Consider the following 27,090-nt stretch of genomic DNA (forward strand, 5'->3'; position numbering starts at 1 on the left):
CATTTCAACAGCTATCGCTATTGTTTAATAACAATTGCCTGTCTGGCTTTTTTTTTTAGTGAGCTCTTCAAACAATGGCATTTTAGGTGATCTTCCAGGATAGATGTGTTGTTTATTTTACTGTAACAATTGCCCAGCTGAACCTGCTAATGCTCTGCCACTGCAGCCACTGACCCACTGTGTGACCCTGAGCAAGTCACTTAACCTTGTGCTTCGTCCTTTGGTGAGACATTGTTGGAAGTGACTCCGCAGGCAGCTGATGCACAGCTCACACACCCTAATTTCTTCTTGTAAAGCGCTTTGTGATGGTTTTGAAATCAGACTTGTTCCTTTCCATCAGCAGCAACATCTGTGTTGTGAGAAGCTGTGTGTTGCTAGTTAAATTGCTGCTGAATATGATGAAATGATAAAAAAAAGATAATTGAACTATTTTGCCAAATGATCAGAATGTTTATTTATTTATTTATTGGTTTTTGACACTTTCTGTACCTTGCCATAGAAGACAGAAACCAAAGCAATGGCAATTTTACAGTAAAATAAATAACAAATCTATCCTAGGAGGTCACCTAAAATGCCATTGTTTTGAAGAGGTCAGTAAAAAAAAAGTGTCAGACAGTCAATTGTTGTTAATTTCTGCAAATTAGTCATTATTTGTCGAGCAAAAAATAACAAAAAAAAAAGTTTAATTTTTAATTCTGGAACGTGACCAGGTGCTCACACGAATTATTATTTCACACGAATCATTGTGCATTATTAGTCAAACGAGGGGGATAATGATACATCTAAGAATAATAACAAAAAAAACCCGCATACATATTTCATAGAGACGGTTTACAGCTTCACGAAACACCAACAGATGTAGCATTCGGTACAATTAAAAACATAAGAGCGCCATACTTCTAAACACACACAGACACACACCCACATACAGTCAGATTCTGCCCCTCACAGCTTAAGCATTCATTTTCATCACATTTTTTTTTTCTGTCTTTCAGTTATAAAAGCTCCAATACGTTCTCTCTGGAGTCGGTCTGAGATCTGTAAACTATAGGTTAAAACGAGGCACATGCGTCTGTAACATACACGTTGAAAGAGACCTTCGCCTCATTGATTTAAACACTATTTTAACCTAGAAAATGGCAGGCAGGTTCATAGACTAACTTCCAGTCAGAAAACACCTTTCAAACTACTTCAAAGCAGCAATTGAGTATAGTGGTGTATAAAATAATAATAATAATAATAATAATAATAATAATAATAATAATAATAATAATACAGTACAAGAAATAAATGAGCTCCGTTTGTGCCTCCTAGTGGGCAATTATAGCAACAACACATGGAGGTATTGAAATACAACATGACAACCAAATGTTCATGCTATAAAAAACAAACCACAAAAAACAAAAACAAAAACAAAAAAAAAAAAAAACGTGTTTGCAAGCACAGTCACATGAGTCACAGTGTCAAACAAACACACACCCAGAGCAAGGTTGACTGTTTATTTATTGTAACCAAAACCTGTATTATGATGCCCAACATTATTAAAAGAACATTGAGGTGTAGCTATAACATTACAGTGAAACCTGCACAAGACGCGTGTGTGATCCATTACCTGTATTTTTTTAACACAGACACTTGCGTTTTCTGTCCAGTTTTATGAAGAGCTGGAACCGTCCCTGGGGAGCGCTCCTCGCTGCCTGCGCTCTCATGTGACTCGCTGGACTAGTCCACTGTATCGCTCATGTGTGTATTCTGATATTTCTGCTTCACCTCATTTTCAGTCAAGACAAGCTGTGAACACAGAGTAACAGCGCTCGCTTTTCAGTATGGATGCGGCGCAGCAGTGCCTCGGGTATTGTATTTATTTTTTATTTTATTGTGTTTTTTTTTATTATTATTTATCCGGGGCATTGTGTTGTATTTATTTTTATGTTATTGTGTTTTTATTTTATTTATCCGGGGCATTGTGTTGTATTTATTTTTATGTTATTGTGTTTTTTTTTTTTTTGTTGTTTTGTTTTTTTTATCCGGGGCATTGTGTTGCATGTATTTTTGGATGTCTTATTAAAGGGGAGACCCCTGCGGTTTCTTCTCGGGTGGTTGGTGCGTAGCGGTCAGGTGGTGTGTTGTTTTGGTTCTTTATGGTTCTTTATGGTTCTGGTCTGTAATGAAACTGGTGAAACTGGGAGCGCTGTGCAATAGAGCAATCACACGCGTTACACCTTCAAACAGTGCAAGACCTTTTCAGTTCTTTAGTTCGTCGATAGGGATGTCTTCTCCGCCTAAGGATAAGTCTGAAACCAAAGCCGGACACCACCCCGCAGGTTGTTATCGTTCATTTTTGTTTTATTGTACAACAAATAAGGTTATGCAAAGCACAACGAAGTTTAGTTTTAACTGCTATTGTGCGCGATATGAGAAAACATCGATATGAAAACGGGTCGTGTTGTTTTTTTTTTTTTTTTTTTTTTGTTTTTTTTTTTTTTTGTTTTTTATCTGCGGTTTTTCATTTGAAAAGTGAAACTGTGTTTTTTTAATACAACGCTGAAAACAGCCAAAAGTCCACTAAATAAACCGCAGGTTAATTACTGCCAAAAGGTACTGCATTTTGAATACTGAAGCAAAGTTATTCTATTAAAAAAAAAACACAACAACTCCGCCAGCAGTATGTATGGCTCTGTTCGGGTACACCCCTTGTCAGCAGGTGCATTGTGGGACAGTGCTTTGGCACAGTCGTGTTCATTATTAACCTGTGTTTGAAAAGTCTTACTCGATTGGAAAATGGGCGATGGTGTACTTTGCCTATTTTATTTTTCGTATGTGTCATTGGAAATTACAGGTACTCTTATTTACCTACAAACAACAACGATGCAGTTCGTAATAAAGTGAGCAGGCAAAGCATTTATTCAGGAACAATTTTGGTGCAACGGTTCAAGACTCTGGCGTAAAGTGCTATTCAATAGAAGTTGTTTATTGTCCTGCGTTATGGCTGTGCATGACATACACAACCATAAATCAATCTGAGACTCGTTTAAGTGGAACCCGTTTACGCGAATCTGCGTTTTGACTTTGCTCTGTTACCAGCAAGGAACCTGGTATCCCAGCAACTGGCATGTGACGTCAGGATTTCAGAAAACACGCTGTACATTTCATTAAACAGATTAAGACTTTCTGATCTCAAAATTTGTGTTTTGCGCACAGTTGTAAAACTTACAATGATAATTCATTCAACGTTGCTCCGTTTTGTTTGTTTGCATTTTACTATTTTATATATATATATATATATATATATATATATATGTGTGTGTGTGTGTGTGTGTGTGTGTGTGTGTATGTATGTATGTATGACAGGAAATATATATCCGTTTTCAATTTTCATTGCAAAGTATATGCAAATGTAAATCATCATAAAAAATAAAATAGCTTGGTAGACACTGAATTAGGCCTAAGAAAAAGAAGAAGAGATATTGTGGATAAGCCTACTGTACCTGTACCTACCTGGCCTCAAACTTGAAGTTCCACCTGGCTGTTTTACAATGACAACACGTGTTTCAGCTTCAGTGATGGAATTCGTAATACCTGCCTGTGTGGGTGGGAGAGCACCTTGTTTTTGGTCTCTGGATTGTTGGGTCGGCTGGCTTTTGTTGCATCGAAGGGTCTCATACGCCAGCCCCCAGCACGCTCTGCATAGCCCGCATGCAGAACCTTTTCCTTTGTTTTCTGCTGGTGGTGGTGATGGAGGACTGAAGGCAATTATGCTGCTTTCTATTTTATTGTGAGTCCCACTCCCACACAACTGACAGACTGCCTGGCAGGTGTTCTTAGTAGAGTTGAACTAAAGCTCAGGGTTGCAATCAGCATCCAGTTTCCTAATGGAATATCGGATGAGTAACAACCACCGACAATCAATGCGTTTTGTTATTCCGCATGAAACCAAAAAAGACGTGGGCTCTTCACAAAAGCCTTCGAGTGCGTGTCCATAGCACTGTGCAAGTTACATGCGTTGAGATTACATCTGTCATAAAATAGCAAGAAGATATCAGGTGATTTTGTGTCACCTAAAGAAATACAAAAGTAAGAGCTTTAGTCTAGCAACGCGCAAGAACAGCATGAGGATCAGGGCAAATAAACCGGGGTGGGCTGACTGATTCGTGGTATTGCTGTGCCTTCAGAGGTGTTTTACAGCCAGCCGCACAGTTATAAGCAGATCTGCAGAAATCCAAGTGGGGTTTAAAAAGTTTAGGCAGTGCTTTTAACTGGTATGTTTTCCTGTTTGTTTTTCAGTAAAAGCAGGAGGGATGCGTATCGTACAGAAGCACCATCTGGGCGGGGACCAGAATCACGAGAAGGACAAAGACAGTAAAGAACTGGAAAGCAGCAGGTATGAAGACATGCTGACTCCCTGCTAATGCATTTAATCAGGGCCATAGAGCTGGGCAGAAAGAGTAACGTCATGTTTTCTGTGGTTCCATCTGCAGCCTAGAATATAATCTGCAACCAGGCACAAAAAAACAAAACAAAAAATCCCTTCGACTGTAGAAAAGAAAGAAATTCAGTAGCTGTCTTTTTTTTTTTTTTTTTTTTGCACTTGTCACATAGTTGCACATCATATAAAAAAAACCTGTTGCAAGAACTCATGCTTAGTTAACCTTAGTTGCCTATAAAACATTAAATCCAAGACACCTGTAGTAAGCAGGTTTCTGCTGAATACACATTTTTATCTTTTCTTTTTATATATATAGTGAAAGGGTGCAGCTGCCCCACCTATACCAGTTAACTAAATTCGGTTATTTCAGGCTGTTTTTGTCTGTCTCTGGCTGTAAGATCAAAGGTTTGATGGTGAAAGGAAAGGTGAAGGTTCTGTAGCGAGCTGGTGCGATACTGAATCAGACAGGATATGCTCCTGTTCCAGTTTCTCAAAGAAGCGCTACTGTGAAACCAGAGTGCAAGTGAACACCCAGCACAGGTGCTGGCAGGTCATTATGTGGTCATTCAAAAAGTAAAAGTGATATGAAGCATTCATATCTTACTGTCTTAAGTCCTAGGATTTAGATTCTCATCAGTCTGGCACCCAGTTACAGAAATTCCTTTGTTTAGGTATGTTGTTGAAATGAGTTTGAACAAGCAGGGACCCTTGGTAAATCTGCTGTGAACTGATCCTCATTATCACAGCATGACTAAGTCGCACCTGAGTCTGTGCATTTCCTAACGGGTTTATCATTCAGTTATAAGGGTGGGGCAGTTTATTTAACAGCAAATTGCTGGCTCCTGATCATTTAGATAGAATACCTCATTGTAGGTAGTTATGAAATCTAGACAGTGGGCAAATTCCTAAAATATCCACACCTCCATCCCCTTAAAAAAGCTTTAAAACCATTTTTTTCTAGAATTATTTTTTAATGCGTACTTGTATGCCAAATTCAGGGAAGCGAAAAAAAAAAATAAGGTCAGGTTGTTTATCTTTGTCAAGCCACGTATTCATTTTTCTAAGAAACCAACCCTGCTGCCTGAGAGGAAATGGAAAGCGCTCAGGATAATGAAATGTGTGAACGGTGTGTCTCTGACCACTTAACAAACAGCACAACCCCTGCCTCCCACTGCTTGCAGGGTCGTCTGGTTTTCATTCCAACTTAAGCTCTCCGTTAACTTCATTGAGCTAATTATTTGCTCACTTGGACATGTTTAACATTTTTTTTCAAGGTTTTTTACAGTCGATGATTTAAAAAAGAAATGCACTTGATTCAAGGTACACAATCTATAAAACCGATAAAACATTTTGAGGCCTGAAGAGAAGACAAATTTAACACTTGGTAAGACCAATTAAGTAATTGAGATCTAGGGTGGAACGAAAGCCAGGAGACGCTGCGGACCTCCAGGAGTTTCACAACCCTGGTTTATGGGCAAAACAAAAATCAACACTGCCCGCTTGATCACATAAATACACACACACACACCTCCAGACACGCACGCGCACACGCGCGCACACACACCTCCAGACACACACGCGCGCACACACACCTCCAGACACGCACGCGCGCACACACACCTCCAGACACGCACGCGCGCACACACACCTCCAGACACGCACGCGCGCACACACACCTCCAGACACGCACGCGCGCATGCACGCGCGCACACAGACACATACACACACACACACGCACACACACACAGACACGCGTGCGCACACACACACCTCCAGACGCGCACACGCACACCTCCAGACACACACATGCATACACATCCTTAAATAGTTAAACATCAACTGTTTGGTCAGTTACGCAACTCATTAGATGTGCTGATGTGATGTCAGTTTGCATGTAACATGTATAAGAATTTAATTTCTTTCTGTTTTGTTTAAGCCCACCGAAGCAGATTCTTGTCATATCTGGAGCAGTCACACGGGTGAGGAAAAAAAAACAAAAACATTTGATTCAACCACCTCGGATCCTTTTCTTTATTATTATTATTAAGTCATTTAGCAGGCGCTTTTATCCAAAGCGACTTACAGAGACCAGGGGGTGAACTATGCATCACAGCTGCTGCTGCAGAGTCACTTCCAATAGGACCTTGTTTGTTTTATGTCACATCCAAAGAGTGGAGCATAAGGGGGTTAAGTGACTTGCTCAGGGTCTCACACACACACACACACACACAGTGAGTCAGTGGCTGAGCTGGGATTGAACCTGGAACTTCCTGGTAACAAGCCCCTTTTTTTTAACCACTGGACCACCAAGGCTATTTTCTTAAGTTGTTTAGCACTTCGTTCACACTTTATTTTAAGGGCCACCTATTAACTATTAACCAGCTAATAAACGTTAATATACATTATTTTATTGTTCTGTTAATTGTTAGTTAATAGATAGTAGGCCAGCTAAAACATCCAACATCAGAGCCCTGTGGATTATCCACTACAGTTGATCAACAGGTCTGTTAAGATGAAAGAGTTTATTTAAAAAAAATAATTTAAAAAAAAAAAAAGACCCTTTCCTAGACTTAAGTTTTTCTTGTCTGATCTCCATTGTGCATTTCCTCCACAGGGTGACAAGGACTTTCCTCCAGCAGCCTCCCAGGTGGCACACCTCAAACCTCAGCCCTGCGTGGAGAAGCTGCCCTCTCCACACCACATCAACCAGCACATCCACCAGCCCCGCAAGTGAGCCCCGGAGTCCTCCGGCACACTACCGCATTCCACCGCCAGGGGGTGCCTCGTTGCTGTGCCACGCTGGACCTGGGATCTGTTGCATACAAAGGAAGACCTATCTATCTCATCTCTCCTGTCTTGGGTTTCCAAATATTCTTTTAAAGAGTTACTCCTTTTATAACGCTGCTTTCTGTGTGTGTGTGTGTCAAGGGGCAAGCGCTGTAACTGAGCACAGTGCACCACAGCAGAGGCAGTATTGGAATTATGCTCTCTAGATTAGAAGAATTACCTACAAATCCATGCATATGTTTCAGGTACTTCTGCTGAGGGCCAGGATTTAGCAAGGAGTGCCGTGGTCACTTTTTAAATGAGGTACAAAATGACCTTTTCTGTCCAATTGGCCTTACTGAGGAGTAACAGGTAACGAGTACAGCCAGTGTCATTAATGTGTTTTGTGTGCTGCTTGGTCACTATAAAGTTTTAACTAGTCACATTTTTTGTTTTTTTATATAATGAAGCCAAAACAAGCCACTTTAATCGCATGACTTGGAAAGATTGTGTGTAGATAAGAGTTATGAAAGTATTTTTGAAGTAAAGGCTCTAAGTTAATTAAAAACATGCTCTGTCTCTGTATTGCCGTCCATGTAAACAGTCGTGTTAATTTTTACCAATGATCTATATGTTGACCTTAATAAAACCTGGAGATGAGATTTGCCGTCTGTTTGACAGGAGCAGGTGACTGGGGTATTTCAACATTTATTGCACCACTAATGTAAAACAGCAATAGCTGTTGGACAGTCATAAAAGGACAGTGTTACATGTGTGCAATTCATGTTTTTAACCTTGTTCAGAGTCCAAGGATTGCTGGTGGCAGATATTGGAAGTGTCTTCTGTAGTACAAATGCCCTACAACTTTAAAAGTATTTTTGTATTTTCAGAATGTACAAAGACAGCAAGTATACCGACGACCAAAAAAGGAAGTCAACAGTATGTATTCAAAGCTCCTGGCTGCTGTTTAGCACAGCTCAGTCATAGGGACAAGTATACAGATAGTTTATTAAGCTTTTGCTCTAGTTAATTGCACCTTATTTGTCTTTTTGAAATAGGAAATGCAGACTGCAGTCAGATCAGCCTGCACCCTGCTTTAATAAACCGCAGATGGATTTTTCTAAGCGTTTTATTTTATAAGCACTGGGGAATCATCAATGATGGCAGCAACAACAAATAAGGGTTGGCTGCAGCCCAGGTGCATTCCCTTATACGGTAAATATCCTCTCAAAAATCCAGTTGTGGTTGTTCCCAGCAGAGTAGAGCTTCATCAGATTAACCATTTAGTCAGACAGGAGTGTGCCATACCAGTAATACCCCTTACAAGTTTTACTGACTGCATTGATGTTGAAAAACTGGAGTTGAACTATTTAGCATGTTGCTTTTAAGCTGAGGGAACACAAAGTCCCTTTTTCAGCCACAGTGGTTTGAAACCTGATTCCAGGAGTCCTAGTTTGAGTTGTATCAAACCCCCAAGTCTCCCCTGGTGTGCCATGACGTGACCTAAAACCTAGTCTTCTGAAACCAAGTTCCAAGACACAAAAGGGGCTTCATGTTCCCTCAGCTTAAGAGCTCTATTGTAGCTTCTTTAAATTGTTACTTTTCTAGTTTATGCTAACCTCCAAGCTGGATGAAGGGAGATTGAGAGAAACAATACATATAATAATTTTAATTATTGGAGCAACAGAACCCATAAACATTCACAATGATTGCAAACATAAGAACTAAACAAAGGGTAATGCAAAATCTGCTAAAATTACATTGAAGCTGCTTTGATCAAATACAGACAAACCAATAAAATTAAGAACTAACTAAGGTTTTAGACTCTAGTAAAGTTGTAAGTTTTTTGTTTTATTTCATCGACCCCATAATTCAAAATTGATTGTAGAAACAAAGGAGTAACTCTTTCAATGGCGCTTTGGTTTATGTGTTTTTTTGTTTCGTGGCATGCACTCTAAAACGTTTTTTTTTTTTTTTTTTTTTTTTTTTTAATGATTTTTGTAGGTTCAAATAAAAAAAATCAAACATTTTATCTATTTTCAAATTGTACTGGAATATTTAGTAGCTTTTGTTTCTGAGTAACAGTTTGCAGGAGAGTGTCCTGCAAGTGTGCATAACAAACTAAGGAATTGGTGTTGTCCAAACGAGGGGGAAAACACTGCACTTGCATTTACAGGGAAGTGAACTTGTGATGAAATAGCAGATTTAAAGCCACATGCTTTTAATATATATATATATATATATATATATATAGAATTTTTCTTGAATTTTTTTTTATTTACTCTTGTTAAATAAAGAAGCATGAAATGGCTTCCAGAGTAACTTCAGAGAGGCAGTTTGGGATTTCAGGGTAAAATAAACGTTACAACCATTTTAGCTAATAAAACCATTACTTAACTGCTGTGCACATCCGTTCGCAATGTACATTTTGAAATGTTATACGAAACGTGTTTTCAGGGCTGGAAATAAGACTCCAATTGCGTAGCGGTTTCACCTATCCCAGGTTTTACCACAAGCTTGATTAGCCACAGTGTGTACAGGTAGCAAGCTGCAATGGGTCTTAGAAACCAGGAATGGATCAAACTGCTATGCATTGGGAGTCTTATTCACATCCCTGATTTTAATGATCTGTATGACCTTCAACTGCTGTAGTAAATGGTGGAATGCCTGTTGGCTAACAGCCTGACTGGAAGTGGAAGTCAGGTTAAACCATAAAGGGTGAATACAGCTAAATAATACAGTCAGCAAGGCTAGGTGCAGAGAAGGCTACTCTATGGGAGAATGTAAGAAACCAAACATGTTTGTGGAGCACCTGTCCGTAGTCCCTCGGGATGACGATATTCATCTGTTAAAAAGTCATGAAATTGCTCAGATTTTTTTTTTTTTTTATGGCAGTCAATGAAGAAAAAAAGTCCCACCCACTCGGATGGTTTTACATTAATTTTCCCAAGAATGATTTAACATACTGTAAGCTACAATTTTCAGAACAGCTCACTTTCCCTGAATTTCCTAAAAAATCTGGTTATGATGTGCATTACAGACAAATGACCTTGTAAAATGCATTTTAAGTATAATGACTTATTGTTTGTTGTTGCTTTTGTTTGATTGGTTGTTTTACTGTTAAGTGAAATTGCAAAAGCTTTATGTGCAAAAAAAAAAATGCATAAAATAAACATTACTTTGGAGAAACTGTACGCCTGTTGGATTTTATCTTTAATGACTAACAGTGTTCCCTATCTTTTCTGTTGTCAAGTTACAGATTGCAAAGGTCCTGCAAAAATTGTAAACCATTTACTGTAGTTTTAATCTGTTTGTAATTTTTATTTATTTATTGTTTTAACAAAAGAAACATACACAGAAATATTATGTTGTTAATGGATGACACATACATGCAAAGAAATAATACATTTTTGATACAAAAAGTTAATACTGCAATACAGCTTGCATTTAAAAAAAAAAAAAAAAAACTTTTCAAAACGTATTAAGGATTCAGTTGCAAATAAGTTTTTGGCATAGATCTTCCGATCTCATGTCTTGATATCGCTTCCCTGCAAGCTGCTAGTAATTAGTAACTCAGTCACTTGCCAGATGTGTTTATCCAAAGAAACTTACAGAGATTAGGGGGTGAACTAAGCATCACAACTGAGTCACAATAGGACCAAGTGAAGGATAGAGCACAAGTTTAAATGACATTTTCAGGGTCACACACAGCGAGTCCTGGCTGATCTGGGATTGAATCTGGAACCTCCTGCTAACAAGCCACTTGCTTTAACCACTGGACCACCAAACTGTGCTAACCTGTACGTTTTTATTACAATCCCAGTCTTGTCATAATCGAGTTGGTTTAAAATGTGGCGCTTACCAAGTCATCTTTTCATAATCCTGCCCTGCCTTTTATAGGAGGCTACGCCTTACACCTGCTTCTCTATTTGTCTGTTCTCCAATACCTAGAATACTTCCTGGGGCGTGGAAGCACAGAGGTACAAAAAACAAGCCTTGTGTTAGTCAGATAACCCCCCAGAAAAACAAAAGATGAAAGGCAATGGTTGATCTTACCCTGCTTTGAGGTTTACAGAATTCAACACCTTTTTTCCTGTCATTAACGGTGCTGCTATGGGCGTTAATGGTCTATTTTTCATGTTTCCCATACAAGGATGACTGGCCAGCACAGAGTGTATAGTGATGCACGTATTCTAGTAGCATCTTAATAACACTAGTTAACGAACACCTTACTAATACTTTTTATAACGTTAACAATGTGAATAGAATGGAATTTGTGCACAGCTTATTGTTACAGAGCTTTGTAAGAGTATAAACTTAAAACCAAAACCAAGACATTAAAATGTACATAACATTACTATTAACAAACTATTCACATAACCCGAAGGCATGCCTATGTGTTTTACAATACTGTATTTTTGATGGTTAGTCTCTGACTCTCCTTAGTTTTCTATCTATGTATCTATTTTAGAATGCATACATGTTTTTTGCAAAGTTTTGGCAGGGCAAATTCTCGAACTCCATAGAGTTCACACAAGCTTTTAAAATGTCTAAAAATGTAAATCAAAAATTGTCAAAAATCAATGACTTTCCTTCTTCATGAAGTATTTCTAGTGATTGATGAGAATCCTGTTGGATCCTGATTCTCCTTGGATACAGAGCTGTTTGCTATATATATATATATATATATATATATATATATATATATATATATATATATATATATATATATATATATACACACACACACACACACAGCTATGGACAAAAGTTTTGCATCATACCGCTTTGTAGTATTCCATATTCTTAATGAAAAAGTGAAAATACTAGCTGTACATCTATTATGGCTTCCAGTAGACTTTTGCAATGTCATTTTGTGGTTTCTTTGATTACATGATGTTAAATACAATATTTAAATTATGTTCATATAGTTTTTTTTTATATAATTGTTTCAATCCTAAAATTCTAGGTGATGCAAAATGTTTGACCATGACTCTATCTATCTATCTACATTGAAACAACTTCCATATTAAAAATATTTATTTATTCTTGTCTGTCACTTGTATGCCCAAACTTCCATCTTCTACCTCCTTTGCTGTGTAAACACTTCCTGCATTTCATCAAGCTTGTTTGTTTGTTTGTTTGGAGGGGGAGGGGGAGGCAGCTTGTTTTCCTGAAACCCCCTCACGGGGAGAAAGTGGTGGTGGTTTCTGTTGTTTCCATGGCAAAGGAGCTCCCCTTCTGTTTACAGGAAGTGTACCTGAAGAACTGTTCCTGGCTCATGCAGCCAATCTCCTTGAGCAGCCTCAGGAGGTCGTTACGGAACTTGACCCCGATGAAGGCATACAGGAAAGGGTTGAGGCAGCAGCGCAGCAGGGCCAGGCTCTTGGTGACATCCTCAGCCACATCCATCTGCTTCTCAGCCTGGCAGTCTGTGTTGCTGCCCCTGACCAGGGCGATGGTCCGCATCAGCATGACCCAGTTGTAGGGGAGCTGGAAGGCGATGAAGACCAGGACCACGGCGAAGACCACCTTGATGGCCTTGTTCTTCTCGAAGCTGCGAGCCTGGAGCAGGGTCTGAATGATGACGAAATAGCAGAAGAACATCACCAGCAAAGGCAGGAGGAAGCCAGCCACCAGCTGCCCTGATTGCAGCTTCACCTTCAGGTGAATGGAGTCCTCTGAAATGGCCACGCAGGTGAGGGTGAGGTTGCCATCCTCCAGTAACTTGCTGTACACCAGGTCGGGCAGGGAGAAGATGAGGGCCAGGCTCCAGAGGCAGACGCAGGAGATCTTGCTGAAGTAGACAGCCCTGGAGCGGTGGCGGTGGGCAGAGGTGGCCCAGGCGATGGCGAAGTAGCGATCGGCGCTGATGCACATGAGCAGGAGCATGCCGCTGAAGAAGCTGACCTTGTAGATGTAGTAGACCATCTTGCAGGCGACCAGACCAAAGACCCAGCCTCGGGAGAAACTGGTGGCCCAGAAGGGGAGGGTCAGGAGAAACAAGATGTCAGCAGCGGCCAGGTTCAACAGGTAGACGTCCGTCATGGTTTTGAGCCTCTTGAAGTAGATGTAGGTGAGCATCACTAGCAGGTTCCCCAGGAGCCCCACAAAGCAGATGAGGGCGTAGATGACAGGCAGGAACCAACCCCTGAAGATCCGGACACCCCCTTTCTGACACTGATACTCAAATTTGCCGTAATCGACCGTGGTTGAATTGTCATGTTCATCAAAATCAGAGTAATAGTCATCATCGGAAGTTACATTTTCAGATATGCTGATCTGAAATAAATACAGACATATTGACATAATTAATAATAAAATGGATAATGTAATAAGGCATGGAGGCAGGGCATACCGGCTGTCAAGAATTGGTTTCTCAGCCCATTGAATTGAATGGAAAGGCAAGGGCTGGACTCGAACTGCCAATCACGTGGCTAAAAAATCAACCGCTAGCATGAGAATCAAGTGTTTAAACTTCCATGAGAGTTAAGAACCCTCGGCTCATCAGTATGTCCTTTTCGTTGAAAACATTTGGACAGCTCTGGTATAACCCCTGGAATAGTCCTGAGGACTGTAGTCTTTATAACCAAGTTTTCTAACTCACCCATTTCAACAATGACAGAAGCAAACACACACACATCAAAGGTGATTGTGTGCATTTGCCAAACAGGAACATCTACATGAATTTACAAGAAATACATAAAAGAATCTTGACATGTAGGTGTTAGTTTCAACCCCCCAGATCCCCAGCGCACCACATCCTGTTACCTGACGGTTTGTTGAAGAAAAAAAAACGCAAGTGAAATAGAAAATCTCTTTTCTAATCAAGCCTTTGAAGTTGGAAAACTAAACCAGTTGGGGTCAGTTGTAACATGTGTTATAATTGACTCCATACATTAGCTGAACTATATTGGGCACATGAGTCTTGCACTGAAGGAAACAACATGTTCATATGTCATAATTGTGACTCAGAGTGACACATTCCTGCTTGATAAGGCCTATCATTTTAGGGATGTTAAAAAGTTTTAAATGTAGGACAACAACAACAAAAAAAGCCTTATCTGAACAATAAAAACAAATATATGTGCTTCATGTGCAAATTGATCTTACTCAATAAAACATTCAATTCTTGAGTTAAATTAAATGTGTTGTTGTTTGTTTAATTATTCTGCACAGAATGTTACATCTGACCCCACCCCCATGTCAACAGACCCCAGCCATTTCAAGTGCTCTTGTCATATGTATATCAGCTCTTAAAACAGGGTAACTACAGGGATTGGTAGAGGACAGATGAAAATTGTTTGTGTCAAAGTCTGGTCAAACTAGCTCAAATCATCTATGTGTAATGGAGAGAAAGGTAAAAAAATGTTACACCTGTCCCAATATATCTATCTATCTATCTATCTATCTATCTATCTATCTATCTATCTATCTATCTATCTATCTATCTATCTATTCTAAAGATATATATATATATTATATATATATAATATATATATCTAATATATATATATCTAGTTGTAAAATTTTGTTCGTCTTAAAATTATCAAATTTATGTTTATTTACTCATAAACCAATGTGGTTACCGTAGTTTTTCTGAGATTGGTTCAAAAAAAAAAAAGTTTTTTCAAACCAATATTACACCGTCACATACATAAACACTCTGATATTTGAAGTGACACCAGCAGGGGTGGGTGGGGGTGGTGGGGGGGGGTCAGTTTACACACTAAATATAAATAATTTGTTAATGCCTTCCAGACGCTAATATGTTATATGTAATACTAATTATAAACTGGTTTATAGCTGCGTGTACAGTATATATTTCATTTTGCAATATACACAGCACAATTTATAATACAGCTTGTACAGCATATAGTACACCACGCTCGCCTATGCGTGTCTCCCAATAATATATCAGTTTACTTTTACAAGCTCCAGCTGACCGTCTACAGTCAAGCCTTGAAATCTTTTCATGAAATTTGAACACAATGTAGTCGTGCTTACCTTCAAAATGAAGACAAAGTTGAAGACGACTGGGAGAATCATTTGAATTCCTGCAAAAGACAAAGAAAACGCCACACTTAGTAGGTTGGCTTTGCAGCTTGAAAGATATTCACCATTACAGTAGACCCATCCCATCAGCATTGGGTTGGAGATGTTAAGCAGACATAACTCTGATGCAGGGCAATGCAGGGCAATGCAGGGCAATGCAGGGTAATGCAGGGCAATGCAGGGCAATGCAGGGCAATGCAGGGTAATGCAGGGCAATGCAGGGCAATGCAGGGCAATGCAGGGTAATGCAGGGCAATGCAGGGCAATGCAGGGTAATGCAGGGTAATGCAGAGACTCTGAGCTGCAGTTTACTGTTGTCAGAAACAGACTGCAGCAATATTTGCCATTTATTAAACAGCTCTCTGAATAGCTATTGTAAAACAAGCTTAATTGTTTGTATTGAATGCAGGTGTATTGTGCATAATATAACATAAAACCAATCAAAGTTCACCATAGCAAAAACATAGTAAAGTGTAATAAAGCACAGTGAAAGCATAGCTAAGCGTTATAAAGCGCTTAGGGGTACGATAAATCTCCCTTAAAGATATGAAAAACCACGGGGGACTAAAGCAAACGCATTAACATGTGATAAGCAAAAATTACACTGCAAATATCCAACTGCGGGCCACTTTCATAAAGTAATTGAAATCATTAAAAATGTTTTCGTCCTCATGTATATGTTTTTCAAGACAGAAATAAACTAAAGATAATAACTTAGTATTCTATTGGAGGATTTGGTATTTAAACAACGGTGGTACTTAGATCCGCCAGCGTTTAGATCGGGGAAACAGTCCACCTTATACCCCTTTAAAAAAAAAAAAAAAAAAAAAAAGACGTTGTGGCGCTCTGAATCAAGCAATAAACTGTCTTTCCCAAGACAACGGTTAGCACTGCCATTTTAATAGCAGTCTTGCTATTGAAACGTTATTGCTATGCCGATTTCCCCTAACAGTCATCTCATGAAAGCGAAAGAAGCTTGACATTTAAGCACACTACAGAGCCAAGAATCGTTCCCCTAATTACAGGAATCTGAAACATTGAAAGAAAAGAAAAATGTTAACCAGCACTAGAGCCCGCGATGATTGGGTGTCTACTATAAAAAACACGAGCTTTTGGGTTGATTCTTGTCATCTGGGGGAGCTCGCATTTTACGTTCATGCTGTTTCAAACTGTTCTTTAAAACGTACATTGCGGATGTCTGATCCAAATGCATTTGCTGCCAAAATCCCCTTTTTTGCAGAAACAACCAGTCACTTTTCAATAAATGACAGTAACTCGCATTTATACACGTGTTTCTGCCTCATGGATGTGTAAGTGAACTACACTTTGTGTCAAACTACTACCGCCGTTACTGCTGCTGCTGGATCTATAATGACATCTTACCCTTAAAGAAACACGTGTCTGACAGTAGCTGGGTTTTCAATCAATATGTATAAATAACACGCGACTTGTACCGAGTAGCACCCCAGAACGCAGACTCTGTATATTATTATTATTATTATTTATTATTATTATTATTATTATTATTATTATTATTATTATTATGCCCAAGTGCTGTATATAGAATTTGAGCTATAGAGTAGTACACTCTATTGATTTTCAGTTACCGGTTTAAAAACGCAGTATCTGATTAGTATGTAAACAGTCAGAATTCCCCATATAAAGGCAACATTGTACACAGTTCAAAGTGATGTGTATATTTAACAGGACAATGTAAACTCAATATTGGGTTACATCTTAATATTCCTTAAAGTGTTTGGTGCAGTAAAGGTGCCGTCACTGCACAGTTTTTATAAGCTTTTCCAGTGGTTTTACCGAGGTTTTTAAATATGCTTTACCATGCCTCTCTGGGCTTTACAATGCTTTCCCTAGTTTTACAATGCTCTATTACACTTTGCTACGATTTTCCTATAGGGGATCCTTTAAAAATGGATTTTTCAATGCTACAGCAATCATTACAGATACAGGTTAAAATCTAAACTGCTGAGTCTGAAGTAACAGATTCATGTTGTTGCAGCAGTGAACCTGAAAATTAACAGAAACCAATGTAATTAATCTTTTTTTTTTTAAATAAATAAATAAATAAATAAATGCCTAAAGGAAAGACAAATAACCAAAAAGGGAAGTGGAAAAGATGTTTCAGTAGGAATGTCCTTACCTCTAGCGTTTGTCATTCTTCTCTGATGATCCCGGAGCGCTGTTTCGTGATAGTCAGTGTAATCACACCTCTCCTTTAACAGTGAGTCTTGCTGATCAAGTGGCAGGGGGTTTTCATCTTTGAGTCTCACCCAGATTTTCAGTGTAGATCTGCGAGACTTAGAGACTTAACCACAACGTATAACCACCTATCGTGTGCATTTCATCTTCTATTATAATGCTGTCAGTAGTTTCATAATTATTTTCACAGCTCTGCACGATTGAACAGTTAAATGACATACAGATTAAAAGAAAGAAAAACGCGTGCATGCCTTTAACCGAATGGTTAGGAAAATGAACACAAAAAAGCCAGTATAGAATAAATAAAATGCTTATTCATACTGCGATCAAACAAAAGGGATCTAGTCAAGTGCTGGTCCCACACAGTCAGTGACACTGGAACAAATTTCAAAGTGGGTGCTAAAAGCCATTTCACAAAACTGTAACCCCTGTTTATAACGGAAGGCATGCAATGCCAACACCCCTAGTTCCAGCGCCCTTGCACACAGTCGTGAATAATTCAAAGCAAACTCTACATCTCCTATATTCTGTTTGCTTTGTACGCTGATGATGAAAGGTGTTTTTATCAATAAAATGTTTGTCAGGACAATCTTGCGTTAAATAACCACCAATATATGTGTGTGTGTGTGTGTGTGTGTGTGTGTGTGTGTGTGTGTGTGTGTGTGTGTGTGTATATATATATATATATATATATATATATATATATATATATATATATATATATATATATTGTGAGATAGCAGGGAGGGGGTTCAAATCCTTCCCTGCGTGAAGGATGGTAATTGGTGGTAATTGTAAATTAGAGCCAGGTGCAGGGTATTTGAGAGGCAGCCAGTCTGTTCCAGGCTGCTGCTGAGAGAAGAGTCCGACTGTGTGAGTGAGCAGTCGTATCGAGGTATTGTGTGAGGGTGTGTTTTTGAATGTTTGTGGCAGGTAAACGGTTTAGCCGTCCTGCGTGATAGTTAGGTTTATGTTTAGTGAGTGCTCCAAATAGGAGCTAGGTGTTTGTTTTGTGTTTATTTCATTTTGTGTTTATTAAAAGTGCGCGTGAGCGCTGTTTCAGTACAATCCTGTATGTTGGGTCGTGATTCAGAAGGGAGAAGAACCCGTGAGAGCCTGCGTGGCGAGCAAAAAGGTGACAATATATATATATGCTGAATGTGAAAAAAAATGTCCGGGGACCCTCGACCTTCACACCTGGGTTGGTTGTGACACGGGCTGGTTGTGACAGTGCTCAGCTATGAAACTAGATGGCGCATGCAGGTGATACTGACACTGAAATGCGTGTTCTACTGTCTGGAAGTCAACCATCTTGTAATTTGAGGTCAATCTAACAAAGGTTCGGAAATATTTCTTTTTTTTTTTCATACCCAAAGTAAAAAATGCTTATCTTGTTATTTGTTATAACTCTTAGTAGTATTGGAGTTTGTTTGAATTGGTGGCCATGTTAAATAGAACCAGATACTGGATATCTTTTGGTGTAAAAACAAAACCAGTAGGTTCTCCCAGTAGTATTGAATTCAATTATCATGTAAAGTCTGGCTGGGGCAGGTTGTCACATAGTTTTGGGGGTTGGTTGTCACGTGTAAATCCTATAGGAAGAAGTCTTATATTTTTTCTTTCTACTTTTTTACACCAAAATGTGGGCTATGTCACTGTGTAATGCTTATTTAAATTATTTACTGTTTGTCCTCTGGTTCTGTGGAGGCTGTGCTATTATTTTGTAGCATGGGTCAACATTTCATATATAGGTCTGTATTTTTTATGTTCACATAAAAAGAAAAAATACAACTTTCTGTCATTGTACACAGTAAAACTTTGTTATTAAAAACTGGTGACCGACGCATTTTCAACCATCTAAATATCATATTTGGAATAAAGGTATACTGAAATAAAAAATCAATTTGTACATGAAGAGTTATTCTTCAATATAACGAGAAACAGAACCTTGCAGCATGGCACCAGATTGAGGAAAATAGAATAAAAAGAGTGACAACCAACCCCGGTCTCCCCTACACAAAGGATGTGGTAGGGTTGGATCCTGGAATAAAAGTAATTTAGAATGTTGGTTCCAGATGTTGGGCAACGAGAATGTCTTTAACACTGTTCCTTGCGTAGATCTGATAAGCTTCTGAAGATCTGCCAATAAGCTTTTTTTTTTTTTTATTACTATTTAATGACATGCGGAAGAATATTTCGCTGAGCAGCTGTGGTTGCAGCTCCAATCCGGAATGGCACCAATAGTTCGAGGAAGAAAGGCCGCCTTTTTGGAGCTTGAAGTCTTGCAGAAACCAGGACCTGAATACTCCTGGGTTGCGCACAGTTACAAACAGCAAGTTTTGAACTACAGGAGGACCCCGTCAGGCAGCCAGGAGGTTGAAAAAGGGCAATCGAAACCCACAGGAACTCGACACACTCCAGATGGACGGAATACTTCACCCGAGACCGAAGCTCCAGATGCACGCCAACGGCGCAAAACGCCTCGACACGTAGCAAGGAGCAAAAAGAACAATTCATGCGAGATTGTTACGTGCTTTAAAATATACAGATCTAAGATTGAAGGTTAAGTTCTCCGATGCAGTGGTCTGAGAATGGATAAATGAACTTGTTTCAGTGGTGATTTTGCCATTCCAGAAGTTGCTGCTAGAAGGACATCCTTGAATAGAGAGAAGAATCCGGAGCGCGGAGCGTTGACAGAACTCCAGGGCTCCTTTGTGATGGGTGGTTTGGAATAGAATAGATTTTCTATTGGGTCTGTTGATATGGTCTGTTGATCTGGAGGATTGGTGTGTGAGTGAGTGATAGAACATCCAGTTTATCAGGGGCTGGAAGCAATACATTAGAGAAGCAAGTATAATAGATTATAAGGTGATAAGCAGCTTTTGTAAAAACATCTAGAGATGTCTCTTTATAACTTAACTGAAGTAATTCCCTTCTGGTAAGTTAGTCTAGCCTGTGGTTAGAAAAATAATGCAAATGATGAAATGGAATGTCCTGGGCAAATTACTGTTTTGAATTGTTCTTGATCTTGAAGAATTGGCTGCGTGATTTAAAGAAATCTGGCACACAGAACAGAATGCATATCACGGTATGGTGAAATGGCGCTTTTTATGTGTTTATTGCTGAACATTATATTTTGGTAAAATACTGGGAACACCTGTTATAAATAAATCACGGTCGAAACATTTTTGACTATGAATTGGAAATTTCGGCCTCCCTTTAACTGGACTGCTCTATGCTTGGAGAGTTGAATTGATATGTCAGTTGTAGGGTTTCCTTTACCTTACTTTGGTATTGTTTTAACCTACCCACCGATTCTAACCCTGTACTTTCTGATTTGAGTGTATTAAGTCTATGGGCAAGGGTTCCATATATTCATTGTTTTTAAATAATGTCTTCACTGTAGGTTTTAAGATACCTGGAAATGTTATCTTGGCTTGTTATGTTGATGAGTGGTATGTTGAAATCACTGTCAATATAACACGCGCAAGAATGTATGCGGAAGAACTCGCAGCAGACAATTATCCACAGTAACCTTGTAAATAGAGTAGTTAGTGGTTGGTTGCACTTGAATGGAGTAACAGCAGAATAATTAATTGATATTATAATTAGTAAGATAACAGACATAAACTGTAGTCACATAGCCTCTGAGCTTACTAGTGTATAAATATCAGGCATACAGTTGTACACAAAACAAGCAATTAAAAAAAAAAAAAAAAAGTGAAACTATGGACCAAGGCTCTAATGTGGGTAAGACTTCCAGCAGCAGAAATCACTTCCCTTTGGTTTTGAGGGGGTTTCCTGGATTACCCGCGCTGCTCTGGACTTTCCTTCGTTTCTGTTAGATTCTGTCAGAATCTGATAAACAACAAACTCGGGACTTCTAAGGGTTTCATATCCCCATTTTTAATTTTTTTTTTTTTTTTTTTTCAAAATAGAAATAACGCGGGTTTCCTTCTTCTAGAAGTGCATGTGTGCTTCATTTCTTTTTGAGCAGAGAGACAGACACCCACAAACTCTTTAGAAACAAGATGTTTTGGGATCTGGGTTAGGTGCCAACATTGGTAATTAAGCAGCATTGTGCTAAAGCACGATGCATTGAAATCAGAAGTAAACAGAGTTGTAAGAAAGCGATTAACTTTGCATTGCTGCGCGTCTTTGTGGTTTTTTTTCTTGCTCACTGAGTAGAAGCCGCGTGATTGCTATCTCGTTCTAAATGATTTTCAGCATTGACGGTGCAGTTGCATTGCCTTGGTTCTGTGCTTACCGGTTGCGCTATTATTGACATATCGATTATTCGTTGCAGTGCCGTGGTACTATATGCATGCAATGCTAGTTAAATCAACTGCTAATTAATCGATAATATTACTGTTGTAGCATTGACAACCAATTAATATTGTGCATCTATTGCAGTAATAATGTATCCTGATTTATCTAGCTTGTGGTCAATAACATATGGTGCTGAGTGGCATTTAGTGTCATATTGAAACCCTGACACCTTCTTCGGTGGAAATCCTAAACCAGACGCTGGTGGTTTTGGTCAGCGGGGCTATTTCTGTTTTTAACCCGAAATGTCAGTTCGAAACCAAATGAACGATAGACAGGAACAGGGGATGTACCGTAGAGGAGCATTTCAATGGAAACAGCATACATTGGAAATCCAGATGAACCTCATCTCATCGAGTCATACACACAAACAAACTTTTAGGGGAATTTAGTGTACCAGAGGTAGTGTTCATGTATTTTCACGAGTGCTCGTTTCATTAAACGCTGTATAGCTATAGGGGTGTATTTAAAAAGTGCGATTCTGTAGTAGAGGCACCTATTCATTGTCAACTTATTGTTGATCACCACGGGAATGGTTATTGACTGAGGAAACCGTGTGTGTTCTAATTCGTATGGATAGATACTCTCCATGTCCGATTCGATTTTTGTCTTAACAAAATGGTCCATTTATACACTGAAATCAAGACAATCACACGTTTTGGGAAACACGATGTATCGCGATCGTATAGGCAGATTCGTCTATGTGACGGAGATATTAAGATATTTAAAGGTGTTGTACCAAATGACTTAATAGTTTCCCGTGAATTCCATCGGCTTCAGTGTCATTTTAATTGCTATAGTATTATTGATGAAGTTATTGTATTTAGGCAGAGTATTTAATTCAACGTTTTGGACAAGTGTTTGCAAAAACAATTTTGAATGTTTTTTTTTTTGACCTCTCAAGTGGCGCTGATGAAACATCAAGTCACTTGACCACAACACAGCCACGCCGAATACCTCAACCCGTCTGCATCAAGAAGCGTGCGGGCTGTCTGAGTCACGGGACTGTCTTCACACACAGTCAGAGTTCAGATTTATTCACAAACACTGACGATTTGATTGGGCAACTATGTATATGTTCTTGAAAACTGCCAAAAGTTTTGCATTACCTATAATTCTAGGATTTGAGACATCATTTAAAAAAAAAAAAAAAAATTATGAACATAAATGTTGTTCTTGCTTTAACATCACGTAATCAAAGAAACTACAAAACTGATGTCGCAAAGGTCTACCGGAAGCCATAGTAGCAGTACATTTTGAAATGTCACATTTTACAATTTTTGTCAGTTGTTCGTTAAGTATATGGAAAACTACAATGGCACTGGAACAATTTTTAAAGTGGGGGTGCCGAAAGCCATTGAACAAAACTGTAACCCCTGTATATGATAAAAGTCATGAAAGCAAAGGGGGTGCTACCGCACCCCCAGCACTAGTTCCAGCGCCCTTGGAAAACTACAAAGCGGTGTGTAATTCAGCACGTTAACGTAACATTATTCAGCATTTTTTATTTGACTTTATGAAGCATGGTTAATTCTATATAGAGGGGAATGCTAAAGTTTTGGCCAATGTGGTTACCCGACGTCCCGGACAAACTGGGATTGTCCCAGTTTTCAGCCTTATTTTTTTGTCCCGGTCAGAAACAGTCAAATTGCTGAATCGTCCCTGTTTTGCTATTTTGTATAAGTACAAAAGTGCAGCGGTGCGCTCCGAAAGGTAACAGCACAGTCATTTATTATACAACACTAAAATAAAGAAACCTATGGATTACGTGCTTAAAAATCCATATTTTATTTAACTTCCTGGATGAATGTTGATTTTTTTTTTAATAACGACGGTGTTATTATATACTCGTCTGAACTGTTTCAGAGTTGCTACCAGCTTCAATAGATTAAAGGAGAAGGAAGGGTCATTCTTTTTCATTCTAGAAATCTGGTTTAAAAAAAAAAGTCTATATGTGATCTTAAAATGGACTCTGAGATACCAAGATGCAAGCGCGGTTTGGCCCTGTTGACAGTGCTAGGGCGGGTGTTTTATTTTTTTTCTCCAACCCCTATCTATGATCATCATTTGCCTCAGATTTTCCAGATAAGTTGTCACAGTTACCACGAATTTATGGGAAAACCCATTTGCATCGGTAAGCGGTCTACAGAGCTGAACGTTTTAGATCGTGAGAAGAACCTGGAAATTGCATTCTCTCTATTTTAAAATGATACACTGTACACCGCTTCAGAAACTGTATATTATATAAAACCTTACCATAGTAAAAGCTTTTTTTATTATTTTAAAAACATGTCAAACGGGGGTAAGCTACGGTAAACGTATAGAATAACCACGAGAAAAGCCTTACAAAACACAGGGCAAGAATACTATAGTAAACTCTTATAAGGGAAAGTCATCATTCCTGGACCAATTCGGAAACGGTATATGTTAAAATGATATACTTTCTTGTTTCATTTATTCTTTGCACGGGTGTTAAAATATATGTTGTCTTTGTGTATAATGAATTATAGTATAATGCCTTTTATCGCACGACTGAGGGTGACCAAATAATAGCAGCACATGGGCATTTTTACCACTAGAGGGCAGGTGTGTCTCATATTGAAACCTCCAATTGTAATTGTAACAGGTCTTAGAAATTCTTGCTGTATTTTCTGTGCATTTGAACCGCACAAGCCACGATTGCTTTTGTACCACGCAGACGCATGTAAAATGTTCAGTAAAGCAGTTGCAGTTCATTCGGTTCATTCTTCAGTTCTCATTGCATTGTTGGTGTGTTTTTGTAAGTGTGTATTAAGGCAGTGGTTTTCATTCCAACTGAGCTCTCAATAACTGAACTCGACCTTTTTCCTTGTTCAGCTCTTCAGCTGTTTAAGAGCGGAAAACAATAATAAAAACAGGTCTAATTAAGCAAATTATCAGTTCAATTAAGGGTCTAGTTAAGTAATTGATTAATTCTGGCAATAACACTTTGAATAATCGACTCTTGGATGTCCAAAGCCGTCACTTCGACTCCTGGTCTTTGTTCCAACACTGTTCTAAATCGTTTTAATTCAATCAACTTAGCTCGCATCTAGCCCCTGCATTCGTTGATTATATAATCGTACCTTTTACTAGCTTATGTTCCACAAGTCTATGACAGGCAGTCAGAAGAGATGAAAAGCGCCAAATTTTAAAACATGTAATGAATGAATAGCACAGAATGGTTCCAAACACCATACACATGTAAGGGGTTAGAGTGTGTGTGTGTGTGTGTGTATATATATATATATACACACACACACACACACACTATGAACACCAAGGGTGCAGTTTCTTTTCAGTTTTTTTTTAATCGCACTAAGGTTAACCTCAACTATAAAGAGAATGAATAGCATGGTGATACCGCTTTGCAACCAGTGCCTCCAAAACAAGCAACGTGTTAGCAAGCATTTTTTTTTTTTTTTTGTGCGTGTGACAAACCATAACTGTAAAACGCACAAAAAGTACTGCAAATTAATTTTAGTAATTATGTATGTTTCAATAGCAAAACTTTTTTTTTTCTTTTTAAATCGTATTATACTGAAATGGAACTACATGGAGGGTATATTTTTTATAAATTAACTTGCCTTTTTCCACAATCTCTCTTTTCTCCCATGGAAATCATATTGTGCGCGGGTCAGCTTCTGGATGTTACCTCATTTGAAAGGAATGTTCCCTGCAGTACTTGGCATCAGTTTTTAATGTGTTGCAAAGTTTGAACAATACACATCATATTCCCTTCGCTCACGATTTGTTAAAATGTACTTTTTTTTTCTTTCAGCAATTTTAAAACAGTTTGTATGAACTCTATGGATTTAGAAAAGTTGCCATGTTTTATAAAATAGTTAGGAAACTTAACATGACACAATGATGCACACTGTGACTGAAAGGCCTGTTTTAACATCTCAACGTCCAATGCACATTAAAAACAACTGATGCAAAGCAGAAAAAATACCTTAAAATGCACACCAAGTGACTGTACATAAGGTTCGGTACACATGGGAAAAGGAATGTGAACATATCTACAAATACACCCTTATGGTAGTTCTATTTCAGGTGAAACAACTTCCAGAGTGATTTTTTTTTATTTATTTTTTTTTTAGTTTTCATAAATTTTTAAGTCTACCTTAATCTCTGTATTGTAGTGTAGATAGACACACACAATTGTTCACAATTAATAAAATAAAACATTTACAGTGCTTCTAGGATGGTTACATTACAAAAAAATAAAAATCCAATTACACCACTTCTGTAGGTGGATATGTACTAATCCCACAATGCACTGGGCTCAGAAGCATGCTTCATATATCTTGCACCCCGTGGGTTTATTTTTATGCCAGTTGTAAGATCATTGCTCGTTAACAAAAACTAAAGGTGCACAACGCCTGAGCAAATATCCACGGTATTGTGTGCAGCAGCAAAGAGGCACACGTACCTGCAAGATAATATCTACACACAGTAAAACCCAACCACCACCTGAAACTGTTTCATAGTTTAAAAAAAAATAAAATAAAACACCTTTGTAGTTTCAATCCTTTAAGTCCACCTTAATTCCTATAATGGAGCACAGGCCCACTTATAATTAGTTTTGTTGGAATTTGTTGAATGTTACTGACCCCCCCCCACCAAAATACATTTAACTGTATTAAGCAAGTGGATACTCGGGAGCTGAATTGCAGTACTGAAATTACCTGCACATATAAGTGCTGGCTTGGTGTGTTAAATTAACACACAATTATATATTCTTATTAGAAGTACTTTATTTCCTAGATTCACGATTTGGTTAAAAAACTCAAATGTGGAAAGACAAAATAATAATTGTTAACTATTTTGAGATAGATAGATATATATCCATGCAGAGGAGTCACCACAGTTTGGATGTATACTTTGTAGAACACACACACACATTTTATATATATAAGTGTATTTATTACAGTTTGAGGATAACCTAGATGTGTAGCAAAAGTGTGAAGATTACTTGGATAGGCGATACCTTACTGTAAGGGGGCATGGTTCAGGGGAAGGGTGAAAGATGGAGACCTCTTGTTCAAAAACAGGAAACAGAACTACAGCAACCCTTCACCCAGGATTACTCTACCTGCCTCGTTAAAACCAACTACACATCACTACTTACCACATCCTACTTTGTTATGTTCATTGTGCAAAACATCTCAAAAGGTGTTACATTTACAACACATACACCCCCCCACCCCCTGCAACCTTGATTTTAGAAAAAAAAAGGAAATTCTATGAAAGCACCAATTGATGAGATCAAACTGCTG

General features: G+C 38.5%; 2 protein-coding genes across 3 annotated transcripts; one reads left to right on the top strand and one right to left on the bottom strand.

Moving 5' to 3' along the window:
* Positions 1–1,745: 1,745 nt before the first annotated feature.
* On the top strand, positions 1,746–10,386 carry LOC121324415 (death-associated protein 1-like). 2 transcript variants are annotated; one of them, XM_041266259.1, is made up of 4 exons: positions 1,746–1,852; positions 4,285–4,381; positions 6,363–6,405; positions 7,041–10,386. In XM_041266259.1, the coding sequence occupies exons 1-4, from the start codon at positions 1,831–1,833 to the stop codon at positions 7,158–7,160; spliced, it is 282 nt and encodes a 93-aa protein (XP_041122193.1). In that variant the 5' UTR covers positions 1,746–1,830; the 3' UTR covers positions 7,161–10,386. The 2 variants fall into 2 exon arrangements, with proteins under 2 accessions (XP_041122193.1, XP_041122192.1); XM_041266258.1 differs by lacking the exon at positions 1,746–1,852 and adding an exon at positions 2,114–2,324.
* A 1,805-nt stretch (positions 10,387–12,191) lies between these two features.
* LOC121324751 (C-C chemokine receptor type 7-like) lies at positions 12,192–17,602 on the bottom strand. Its single transcript, XM_041266904.1, has 3 exons — positions 17,406–17,602; positions 15,200–15,249; positions 12,192–13,474 (listed from the first exon to the last, which is right to left on the bottom strand). The coding sequence occupies exons 1-3, from the start codon at positions 17,419–17,421 to the stop codon at positions 12,377–12,379; spliced, it is 1,164 nt and encodes a 387-aa protein (XP_041122838.1). The 5' UTR covers positions 17,422–17,602; the 3' UTR covers positions 12,192–12,376.
* Between the last annotated feature and the right edge of the window lie 9,488 nt (positions 17,603–27,090).

The sequence above is a fragment of the Polyodon spathula genome, chromosome 12 (genome assembly GCF_017654505.1).
Source record: "Polyodon spathula isolate WHYD16114869_AA chromosome 12, ASM1765450v1, whole genome shotgun sequence".
NCBI lineage: Eukaryota > Metazoa > Chordata > Actinopteri > Acipenseriformes > Polyodontidae > Polyodon > Polyodon spathula.